This window comes from Saimiri boliviensis, chromosome 6, assembly GCF_048565385.1.
Source record: "Saimiri boliviensis isolate mSaiBol1 chromosome 6, mSaiBol1.pri, whole genome shotgun sequence".
In the NCBI taxonomy this organism is placed as follows: domain Eukaryota; kingdom Metazoa; phylum Chordata; class Mammalia; order Primates; family Cebidae; genus Saimiri; species Saimiri boliviensis.
In genome coordinates, this window is record NC_133454.1 from 18,206,552 (window position 1) to 18,219,666 (window position 13,115).

General features: G+C 39.7%; 1 protein-coding gene across 2 annotated transcripts in view; it reads right to left on the bottom strand.

The window, feature by feature from the left end:
* Positions 1-13,115, bottom strand: part of ANKRD42 (ankyrin repeat domain 42) — a 75,299-nt gene that overhangs the window by 15,693 nt on the left and 46,491 nt on the right. For both annotated transcript variants that reach the window (XM_003935095.4, XM_074400385.1), the window contains 2 exons: positions 12,851-13,026; positions 2,825-2,951 (listed from right to left, as the gene is read on the bottom strand). In XM_003935095.4, the coding sequence (XP_003935144.3) occupies positions 2,825-2,951; positions 12,851-13,026 (303 nt within the window). The remainder of the gene's footprint in view (positions 1-2,824; positions 2,952-12,850; positions 13,027-13,115) is intronic.

Consider the following 13,115-nt stretch of genomic DNA (forward strand, 5'->3'; position numbering starts at 1 on the left):
AGGAGAATGGCTTGAACCTGGGAGGTGGAGGTTGCAGTAAGCTGAGATCATGCCATTGTACTCCAGCCTGGGCAACAGAGCGAGACTCAGTCTCAAAAAAAAAAAGGGCCAGGCACAGTGACTTACACCTGTAATCCCAGAACTTTCAGAGGCCAAGGCAGGTAGATCACGAGGTCAGAAGATCAAGACCATCCTGGCCAACATCCTGGCCATCTCTACTAAAATACAAAAAGCTAGCCAGCCATGGTGGCGTGCACCTGTAGTCCCAGCTACTCAGGAGGCTGAGGCAGGAGAATCACTTGAACCTGGGAGGCAGAGGTTGCAGTGAGCCAAGATCACACCACTGCACTCTAGCCCGGCGACAGAGCAAGATTCCATATCAAAAAAAAAAAAAAAAAAAAAAAAAAAGATGCACTTAACACAAAGTGGAAAACAAATGCTAGAGAAGAATTAAAACTTAGGTGTAATTAGAAGAAACACTGCCATCTCAGCTGATATGAAACTGCATTCTGGCACAAACCTAAAGCAACAACAAAAAAAAAACTGTTCAAAAATCACTTACATTAATAATATTTCACACTGATAGACTATTCCATAGCTATTTGACTAAAAGTTCCATTAAAGACTATTAGAATTGTAATGATATTAAACAGGGTTAGAGTCATTGACACAGGCTCAAATCCTGGCTCCACCTCCCACACCCTTTCTACACCCTCTGCGACTTTACACAAGTTACTTAACCTCTGCATTAAGTTTTGGTTTCCTAATCTGCATAGCTCATAGAGTTGTGAGGATTGCTTGAGATAAAGCTTGTCTGATGTGCAGCATATAGTAGTGCTTAGAAGTAATACAAACAGCTGTAGTGGTAGTATAGATATCTGCTTTAGAAGAAAAGCAAAAGAAACCAAAATTTAAAGCTCATCAGTAGGAAATAATTGCTCCATCATGAAGTACTTTTCCAGACTACAAAGAATCTAAGAACTTTCAGGAAGGCTCTTAGGCCAGGGCTAACACTAAAAATAAATTCTACATCTCGAAACACTTCAAACAGTATAGAGGCAGTGGACAGACACCTCTATGATATGATTTGTGAGATACCAAGATGGTCCGATTTAAAAAAAAAAAAAATCAGTCTGCCACAGCTTCCTAGTATCTAAATCACATTTTAAGCAGTAGTTTCACAGGGTAGCAGAGGAAAAAAACAGAGTATTTTGGCCTAAGGTTTTTGCCGTCTGTTTAAATTCCCAAGTACCCATCCAGGGAAGAATAACACATTAATCTTTATATTATTTTTTTATTTTCTTTTTTTTAAACTAGAGCCAAATGTCAGCTTATCCAAGATTTAGCTGTTACTCTGAATACAGTTAGCACACCTCTTTCAGAGCTAGATTCAGAATCAGGTGGAGGAAAGGGAAACAGCCGGTTCTAAGAGTGTGAGGTAACAAGACACAATCAAAGGAAAGGGGAGGAAAAGCAGAGAACAAAGAAGGGAATCCCTGCATGGTTCTCTTTCCAGACCCATGCTTGATTAAATCAGAAGTCTCCTCTCCTGTCTCTGTCTGTTCTGTTTATTCTGGAAAGTAGATAGACAAGCGGAGGGGCAGTAGGATAAAAGAAGCTTGAGGCATCCTCTATCCTAGCAGCTATTAACTACAGTAGCCCCTCAATAACAAAAGGGATTGGTTCCAGGAGGCTCCACAGACATCAAAACCCAGAGATGCTAAGTCTCTTACATTAAAATGGTGTACAGTATGTATATATCTGCATATAATCTATATGCATTCTCCCGTATACTTTGAATCATCTCCAGATTTACTTACTGTAGTAGTATACAATAAGTTATTATAGTATATTATTTAGGGAATAATGACAAGGGAAAAAAAGGCTACAGATGTTCAGTACAGACACAGCTATACTTTTTTTTCCTGCTTATTGTCTATGCAAGTTTGGTATCATCCATGGATGCATAGCTCACAGATATAGAGAGCCAACTGGAACTAGAGAGGTACCGTACCCATTGTCCAGAGAGCCAATTTGGGGTGCAGGAAGTGAAAGGTAGAGACAACTATGCACTTGCTCACTGCCTCTAGATGCAAGAGCATTCTCTAACGGGTACTATAATCAGGGAACACAAGACCTATTTTCAGATGTATGGATGGGCAGTCTAACCTAAAGGGAATGTTCACAGCCTATGTCAGAATGTCAGTTTCACGAGACGAAAGGAGTTCTGGAGATCGGATGCACAACAATGGAAGTGTACTTAACACTACTGAACTGTATACTTAAAAATGGATAAGATGGTAAATTTTATGTTACATGTATCTTATCATAAATTATTTCAAAATTTTTAACTCCTTTGTCATCTGGGGGCTTAGGAGAAAAACAGGATGGACCCTAACACCCTTTGGCAAAATGAAAGAACAAGGCCTGGAGCAGTGGCTCACGCCCGTAATCCCAGCACTTTGGGAGGCTAAAGTGGGTAAATCTTGAGGTCAGGAGATCAAGACCAGCCTGGCCAAGATGGTGAAACACCATCTCTACTAAAAATACAAAAATTAGCCAGGTGTGGTGGGCACCTGTAATCTCAGCTATTCAGGAGACTGAGGCGTTAGAATCGCTTGAACCCTGGAGACGGAGGTTGCAGTGAGCCGAGATCGCACCACTGCACTCCGGCCTGGGTGACAGAGTGAGACTGGGTCTCATAAAAAAAAAAAAGAGAGAGAGAGAGGGAGAGAGAGAGAGAACAAGTTGCTGACCAACAAACCCTCACATGGCATTTAGAGAGGTATTTAAAAACAAATCATTAAAGTTTTAAGGACATTACTTTTCAGCCTGGAGCTGTTCTTTCTTCTGCTTTAAATCTTCTTCTGTTATCCCTCCCAAGTGTTTATAGTTGCTCTCGGCAATTTCCAGGAGATGTCTCAATTCTACAATTTTCTTATAAGCTCTCACTGCAAGACAGAGTCCAACAGGAAACTGGTTAGACACCTAACAGCTCATGCGTCCACTGGGTACTGGTCTTCTCGAGCATATTCTTCCTCTAGACTAGTGTCTGTATGGTTTGGAGATGGGGGTGGAGGAAGAGTGGTATATACAAAGAAGGATAAATATCAGTAACAGAATACTAAAATGAACGTGCAATGAAATACCTAAATGGAGGATTCTCTCCCTGCTATTGTAGCATGTATCAGGTTGTTACGACTATTAATGCTATGAAAAAGAAGGTTTTAAAAGACTAGCAGCATTGGCCAGGCATGGTGGCTCACGCTTATAATCCCAACACTTTGAGAGGCCGAGGCAGGTGGATCAGCCAAGGTCAGGAGTTACAGATTAGCCTTGCCAACATGGTGAAACCAGGGAGGCAGATGTTGCAATGAACCGAGACTGTGCCACTGAACTCCAGCCTGGGCAACAGAACAAGACTCCATCTCGAAAAAAAAAAAAAAAGACTAGCAGTATTGTAGGACTAATGATAGATTACAGGACCATGCACGATCTACTATATATCAGAAAATTAGAAAAACTGAAATATGCTTGATTACTTTAAAGTAAACCAGAACTAACCCATCCACAAATTTTGTGGTCACTTATAGCACTTATGTAAGAGGAAACTAAGAGAACAAAGTATGTGGAGAGTTATTTTGAACTATTCTTCAACTATCAGAACTATGATTTTTTCCAGCCTTTATGGCAATGGTTCTCTACCTGGGGTGATTTTCTCCTCCAAGGGTCATTTGGCAACCTCTGAAGAAATTTCTGCTTGTTACAGCCTGGGAGTGGGAACAGGGAGGTGCTACCGGCATCTAGTAGGTAAAGGCTCAGGATGCTCCTAGACACCTCACAGTGCACAGAAAAGTCTGCCTCAACAAAAATAATTATCTGGTACAGAATGTCAAAAGTATAGAAGTTGAGAAACTGCTTTACAGGACCAACTTAGCAAATCACAGCCTCTTCTTCTTAACACCTGTGATTTATCTATCAACAGGTTAGAGCTACAGGTTCTAAACTGCATACACCAGAATCAAACGGGATGCTTTTTAAAAATGCATGTGCTTGAGCCCCATTCCAGACCTACCAAGTTCAAGAATATGTATTTAATAAAAGCTCCTCGGCTAGGCGCGGTGGCTCATGCCTGTAATCCCAGCACTTTGGGAGGCCGAGGGGGCAGATCATTTGAGGTCAGGAGTTTGACACCAGTCTGGCCAACATGTTGAAACCCTGTCTCTACTAAAAATACAAAAATTATTTGGGTGTGGTGGCACATGCCTGTAAATCCCAGCAACCTGGGAGATGTAGGTTGCAGTGAGCCAAGGTCATGCCACTGCAGTGACACTCTGTCTAAAGGAAGAAAAAAAAAAGTTCCTCAGACAATTCTAAAGGGCAGACATGTTTGGGAACCACCATAACCATTAGCAAGAAGGTAGAGGGGAATTAAGATTAAAAATGTCAGAAAAGACTGAAAGAGCAGTGGGTATTTAGCTTAATAATAATTTCTTTAATATTTGAAATTATATGTTTCACAAGGCCTGTTCTATGAGGTCCTCAGAGGTAAGAATTAATATTAATTGGGGAATTAGCTCCAGGAAGAAAGATTTCAATTCAACAAAGGAGAAAATTTCCAGTGAAAACAATAAAAATGATCATGTATTTATGCAGTGCCTATAATGTCAAGACACTACACTAAATACCTTATACATTTTAATCCTCACAGAGAAGAAATGCTTTTCAAAAGAAGACATACACAGAGCCAACAAGCATATGAAAAATATGCTCAACATCAGTAATCATTAGAGAAATGCAAATCGAAACCACAAGGAAATGCCATCTCACGTCAGTCAGAATGGCTATTAATAGAAAGTCAAAAAACAACAGATGCTGGAAGGTTGTGGAGAAAAGAGAACATTTATACACTGCTGGTGGGAGAGTAAATTCGTTCAACCATTGTGGAAAGCAATTTGGCAACTTCTCAAAGAACTCAAAACAGAATTAGCACATGACCCAACAACCCCACTATTGGTACATACCCAAAGGAATATATATCATACTATATTCATACTATATACTATCTTTATACTATAAAGACAGATGCACATAAACATACACATGCCAAAAACATGGATTCAACCTAAATGTCCATCAACAGAAGACTGGATAAAGAAAATGTGGTGCGACTGGGCAAGGTGGCTCATGCCTGTAATCCCAGCACTTTGGGAGGCCAAGGTGGGCAGATCACAAGGTCAAGAGTTTGAGACCAGCCTGACCAACATGGTGAAACCCCGTCTCTACTAAAAATACAAAAGTTAGCCGAGCATGGTGGCGCATGCATATAATCCCAGCTACTCAGGAGGCTGAGGCAAGAGAATTACTTGAACCTGGGAGGCAGAGGTTGTAGTGAGCTAAGATCATACCATTGCACTCCAGCCTGGGCAACAGAGAAAGGAAGACAGGAAGATGCGAAGAAAGAAAAAAGAAAAGAAAAGAAGGAGGGAGGGAGGGAGGGAGGGAAGGAAGGAAGGAAGGAAGGAAGGAAGGAGAGAAAGAAAGAGAGAAAGAGAGGGACAGAGAGAGAGAGAGACAGAGAGAAAAAGAAAGAATAGAATAGAATAGAATAGAATAGAATAGAAAATGTGGTACATATACACCATGGAATACTATGCAGCCATAAAAAATAACAAGATCATGTCCTTTGCAGCAGAATGGATGGAGCTGGAGGTCATTATCCTAAGTGAACTAACAAAGGACCAAAAACAACAACAAAAAAATAAATACATGTTCTCAACTTATAAGTGGGAACTAAACATTGAGTACACATGGACCCAAAGAAGGGAACAACAGATACCAGGGTCTACTTGAGGTTAGGAGAAAGGGTAGGATTGAAAAATTACCTTTTAAGTACTATGCTTATTACCTGGGTGACAAAATAATCTGTACACCAATCCCCATGACATGCAACCTACCTATATGACAAACCTGCACATGTTCCCCTGAACCTAAAAGAAAAGTTAAAAAGAAAAGAAAAGAAAATCCCTACGGGAACTCTGCCAAAGATGGAAATAACTTCCCTGGGCAATAATAAATGTCTTATCACTTACAGTGACTAAGTGGAGACTATATGACATGCGACAGAAATGCTAAGCCAGCAAACTTCAAATGGTTATAGGGTTCTACGATACCATGGCCTAAATATAATTCACTGAAAAATGCTGTGAATTCAGGCTCAGTTCCAGGAAGTCTAAAAGGACAAGAAATCCAACTAGTTCCCTATAGGTGCTCTGACAAAATCTAGTGTCCCAAGAAGTGACCATCTAATATTTCAGATTTTGCCCTGGAATAAAATTAAGGAGGGATAAAAAAACAGCACACAACTTTATATATAGTAATCCCTTTACCAGCTGCAAGCACCCAGCTGGGTGCAAGTGGTACTCACTATACAGCAAAGGTGCTGAGAGCTCATTTGTATCAAGCACACCACAACAGAAAACTGTTCTAGTCATATTCTTGGTCTTTTCTGAAACATCTTTTTGAAATTTCTTGATCCCCCAACAAAAATCCCCCTCACAAATACCTCAAACTCGAATAATGTCAGAAGAAACTGAAATCTTACAAAATCAAGTGCTCATGTTCTACAGTTCTAAGTCTTTGCTCATTCTTAATGCAACCAACAAAAGAAATTTCAGCATAGACCAGGCACACATGCCTGTAATCCCAGCACTTTGGGAAGCCAAGGCAGGTGGGTCATCTGAGTTCAGGAGTTGAAGACCAGCCTGGGCAACATGGTGAAAATCCCATCTCTACCAAAAATACAAAAAACTAGTCAGGTGTGGTGGCACATGCCTACAGTCCCAGCTATTTGAGAGGCTGAGGTGTGAGGATCACTTGAGTCTGGGAGGCAAAGGTTGCAGTGAACCAAGATTGTGCCACTGCACTCCAGCCTAGGTGACAAAGTGAGGCTCTGTCTCAAAAAAAAAAAAAAAAAAAAATCTCAGCATAAGCAACAAAATACAAGTAGGTACACTGTACCAAAATTTAAAACTTTTAAGCTTCAAATAGTAACAAGAACGTTAAAAGACAACCCACAATATGGGGAGAGAATATCTGCAAATCATGTATCCAAAAAGGGTCTTGTATACAGAAGTCCTTTTACAACTCAAAAATAACTCAGGTGAAAAACAGGCAAAGGATTTGAGTAGACTTTCCTCCAAGGAAGATACATTAAGCATCAATGGGCATGTGAAAACATACTCAACATTATGAATCATTACGGAAACACTATCAAAACTGCAGTAAGATACCACTTCACACCCAATAAAATGACTATAATCAATAAATGAAAACAAATGTTGGTTAGGATCTGGAAAAATTGTGATACTCATATGTAGCTGGTAGGAAGGTAAATGGTGCAGCCACTTTGGAAAACAGTTTGGCAGTTTCTAAGAATGTTAAACGTAGGAGTTCTCAGATGACCCAGCAATTCTACTTCTAGGTATATACCTAAAAGAAAAGAAAACCTATGTCCACACAAAAAATGTACACATGAATGTTTACAGCAGCATTATCCATAATAGCCAAAATGCAGATACAGCTCAAATGTCGATTAGCTGATGAATGGATATATAAAGTGTGGTATATTCATACAAGAATTATATTTGACAATAAAAAGGAATGAAATACTAATCCATGCTACAGTTTATATGAACCTTGAAAACATTAGGTTAACTGAAAGGAAACGCCACATATTCTATTCAAATAAAGTATCTACAATCAGCAATTCTATAGAGGCAGAAAGTAGATTAGCAGTTACCCAGAAGAGTCAATGGGCATGTGGAAACATACTCAACATCATTAATCATTACAGTACAACTAGTTCTTTTTGCCAGAGTAACAGTTGGAGAGAAGGTGGGGTGGGGTAATGGGGATGATGTTTCTTTGTAGGGTGACAAAAATGACATAAAATTGGCCAGGCACGGTAGCTTATGCCTGTAATCCTAGCACTTTGAAAGACCAAGGCAAGCAGATCACTTGAGGCCAGGAGTTCAAGATCAGCCTGGTCAACATGGCGAAACCATATCTCTATTAAAAATGAAAAATTACCTGGGCTGAAGGTGTACACCTGTAATCCTAGCTACTCAGGTAGCTGAGGCACAAGAGTCACTTGAACCCGGGAGGCAGAGATTGCAGTGAGCCGAGAATACACCACTGAACTCCAGCCTGGGAGACAGAGCAAGACTGTGTCTCAAAAAAAAAAAATAAATAACAGACATAACATTGATTATAGTAATGCTTAACAAATCTGTGAATATACTAAAAACCACCCAATTGTATGTCTAAGTAATAATACATGAATCATATCTCAATCAATAAAGCTATTTAAAATAAAGCTGTCAGGAAATCCTGAAAGAATCATTAACTCTGAGCCTCACTGCAGTGTGATCCGGGTGGGCTGTTGGTTAAGAACCCCTGACATCAGCATCTTCAGGTTTTCCTTTGGTTACATTCATCAGGGAAGAGGCTTCCACTCTACCCCAGAGAGTGAAGTATTGCCTGACAATGTTCTGAGGACTTTTCTTTTTTTTTTAATTAGAAAATAAATCTAGACCTAAATCAGAAAATTTCCTTAGAAAATACAATTTTGGTACAACTAGTTCTTTTTGCCAGAATAACTGACACTCTCCAGCAACCAAGAGGAAGGGAACTCACACTTCCTGAGCCTCTATGATAAGTTAGGCGCTTCCCATTCTCCAGTGTACTAATTTAATCCTTGTAACATCTGTTAGGGTGACATGATATTATATTCTCATTTTTACAGATAAAGAAACTGAGGCTCAGAAAGTAACACAGCTAGAAAAGTGGTGAAGTTCTAACATCTGAATCCAGTACCTGAGCTTTTTTCACTCACTGGGGCTGCCTTTGACTTGGTTAGCCTCAGTTCAAGCATATCCTCACCTCACTTCTATCAAAGAGCTCCACTGAAACAGTTCTTCTCAACCATTAGTACAAACCATGGCTCTCTTGACCAAATACCATTAGAAGCAAAATTCAGGGCCGGGCGCGGTGGCTCAAGCCTGTAATCCCAGCACTTTGGGAGGCCGAGGCAGGTGGATCACAAGGTCAGAGATCGAGACCATCTTGGTCAACATGGTGAAACCCCGTCTCTACTAAAAATACAAAAAAAAAATAGCTGGGCATGGTGGTGCGTGCCTGTAATCCCAGCTACTCGGGAGGCTGAGGCAGGAGAATTGCCTGAACCCAGGAGGCGGAGGTTGCAGTGAGCCGAGATCGCGCCATTGCACTCCAGCCTGGGTAACAAGAGCGAAACTCCGTCTCAAAAAAAAAAAAAAAAAAAAAAAAAAAAGAAGCAAAATTCAGATTGCTCATGGTATGAAAATATTCCTCTTAGGAGGCAATGTGTGTGCTGGCAAGAGCTCTATATAGGGAAGCCCAAAAGCCTTGCTTCTAGTTGCTGTGTGACTTTGGACAAGTAACTTAGCTGTGTGACTTTGGACAAGTAACGAATCTCAATCTCCTTATCTATCAAATGAGGATACTATACTAAATGAGTGTTTTTTGAGATAGAAAACAGAGATATTTTCAGGTGCACTAGCTCACACTTGTAATCCCAGCATTTTAGGAGGCCAAGGCAGGTGGATCACCTCAGGTCAGGAGTTGGAGACCAGCCTGGCCAACATGGTGAAACCCTGTATCTACTAAAAATACAAAAATTAGCCAAGCATGGTGGTGGGTACCTGTAATCCCAGCTCCTTGGGAGGTGGAGGCAGGAGAATCGATTGAACCCAGGAGGCAGAGGTTGCAGTGAGCCAAGATTGTGCCACTACACTCAAGCCTGGGCAAAGGAGTAAAACTTTGTCTTAAAAAAACACAAACAGATGTTACCTGCCTTATACGCTTACTGTGAATAATGTACATGGAAGTGTTCTATAAACTATAAAATACTACTGAAATATAAACCATTTTGTTAGGATTTTGAGGAACAAAAATTCCAGTAGGAAAGTTACATGCCAGTAGCCAAGCCAGCAAAAATTCTACAGAAATTAAAATTTCCTCCAATTACTAGACTTCAATTTAGTTTCAATATGTTCATATAATATAATAAACATAAAACTATGATAAGCCAGCGTCCTGCTGCCTCTCAGAAATCCATTTGCATGAAACCACATGTCTCCTTGAGAGAAAGCACTCCTACTTTTACTCACTGACTAATTTGGAACACAGGTCATATCCACTTGCTATGAACTGAATGTGTCTCCCCAGAATTCATATGTTAAGCCCTAAACTCCAATGTGATGGTGTTTGGAGAGGGGAGGGTTTGGAAGGTAATTAGAGTTAGATGACATGAGGGTAGGGCCTTAGTCCCATGGGATTAGTGTCCTTATAAGAAGAGAAACCAGAGTTTTCTCACTCCCCCATGTGAGGACATAAATCTATCAAAGTCAGAAAGACAGCCCTCACCAGAAACCAATCCTACCAGACTTTGATCTGGGACTTCCAGCCTCTACAACTGTGAGAAAATAAATTTCTGTTGTTTAAGCCACTCAGTCTATGGTATTTTACTATGAAAGTCCAGGCATACTAAGACAATATTCAATGGAAAACAGACTGTCCTTCAGATGACAATTATGAAAAATTAAATTTGGAGCATACATGTCTCCATAATGCAATTAGTATGAAAGAAAAAAGTAAAAATTATAAAACTGTTTTAGAAAATCCCACTAACAAATATGGTAGGTTATTAATCTTGTTGTCATGGAACTCAAAGAGCAGATAATCAATACTTTCACAGCCTTAAACAATTTAAAAATCGAACCAGTTTAGGAATAAGCAAATATGGAGAAATCATTTATCTGTTTACCAATGTAACCCTTGAACCTAGAATAGTGCCTGACACATAACAGATACTCAATAAATACGTGTTGAATGATGGCAAAGAAAGAACTGACAATGTACAATTTCAGTGACTACTTTTAGTACTATCTTGAGCAGGTTCAGAATGTTTTCTGAATTCCAGAAAGCAGGACTATTTCTGATGCACTGCCCTATTCCGTAGCCCAGGGCTGTGCACACAGTAAATATTCAAATATGAGTTGGATGAAGAAAAACAAAGCGAATCAAATATGTGTTGGATGAATGGAATGTTCCTTATCCATTTTGCCTATCAAAATCCTGGCCACCCTTCAAGACAAGCCAAATTCTACTTCTGAAAAGCCTTCCTGCTCCTCTGTCCTAAATGAATAGTTATTTTAAACTTACTACCCTTCACCAAATTCCCCAAGCCAGAAATCTAAGTCACCCTTGATTATCTTCTTTCTCTTTAACACCTCATAGCCACATCTATCAGCAAATCCTAAAAGACTGAAGTGAAGCAAAACAAGAAGTGAGATGTCCAATGTCACTCTTAGTTACGAGCCTACATCAGGAAACTCTAGGAGCCCAGGAAATCTGTGCAGATATTCTACATCTGTTCTTGCACAATTCTAATTTAGTATCCTTGGAATCAGGATATAATTGTATCAGGAAGTTCATTCACCCTTATATGGTTAGGTGGAGTTCGTTCTTTTCCCATCTAATTCATACCCCATCTGAAATGCTATGCTCTTTTCCACCTCCCAGTCTATCATTCACAGAACAGATAGAGTGATACTGCTTTTAAACATGAATAAGATCACATCATTCTCCACTCTGAACTGCAACAATGGCTTTCTATTTAAAATAAAATCTATATGCTGAGATTTTGTAATGAAAAAAGGGAAAAAATGAACAAATAAAATAAAAATCTAAATCTAAAATGCTTATCAGCATTTGATCTGACCTATATGATCTGACTGGTCCCTGAGGACCCTTCAAAACTATCTTTTGCCACTTCCTTAGGGATTCTACTCTAGCCACACTGACCATTCCCAATACTACATAATGACCTTTACATGCACTGTTCCCTCTGCTGGCATGTTCTTCCAAGATCTTCATAGGACTCATTCTCATCACCCAGGTCTCTCCTCAAACATCACCACCACAGAGAGGCCTAATGATTGTCTTATCTATAGCACCACTCTATTTTCTTTATATAACTATTTTCTTATCAATTACTTATCACCTTCCCTCCTGACTACCACTACTCAAATGAAGTTCCTTTGTATTGTTCACCATTACTTTAATAACTAGAACAGTGTCTGGCACATAGTAGACAATAAATATTTGTTGCTATTATTATCTATAGTGATCATTTGCCAACTAACCATGGCAATCCTTGAGATGTTTCTTTCCCTGTTCCCTTGAGCTACTGAAGAAAATACTTAAATATTTTCTTATATTACTTTCCATTCCCTGAGGGACAGAGACTATGTCTCACACTTTTTATATATTCAACAACCCTAGTACAAAAACTTATATTAGTTGTGGTTCCTCCAAAAATATCAAGTTATTTGACTTTGTAGGCAATATTTGTCTTCATAATAATTTCCAAATTTGTGGCAAAAAAAAAATGCTACGGGCAGGGCGCAGTGGCTCAAGCCTGTAATCCCAGCAATTTGGGAGGCCGAGGCAGGTGGATCACAAGGTCAAGAGATCAAGACCATCCTGGTCAACATGGTGAAACCCCATCTCTACTAAAAATACAAAACATTAGCTGGGCATGGTGGCACGTGCCTGTAATCCCAGCTACTCAGGAGGCTGACGCAGAAGAATTGCCTGAACCCAGGAGGCGGAGGTTGCGGTGAGCCGAGATCACGCCATTGTACTCCAGCCTGGGTAATAAGAGTGAAACTCTGTCTCAAAAAAAAAAAAAAAATTGCTACGGTACTTCTGAAAGGATAAATCACAACAGAGGCAGCATACTTACTTCTGGCATCTGTTTTATCCGAGTCACTCAGACATAAATCATCCTTGGCATCAGTGCTTCCCTCAACACCATGTCTTATAAAAAACTTCACATCATTTTCATCAATTTCATTCTCTTCATCTATATCATATTTCTGTAGCCCCTCTAATAGCTTCACTGCTGCCAAATGGGCAAACCTGTAGAAGAGAATCAATAAATTAATCAGATTCATAATCTTCTTCAAATTGGAACTGCAGCTTGCATTTAACTTAGGGAATTACACTCT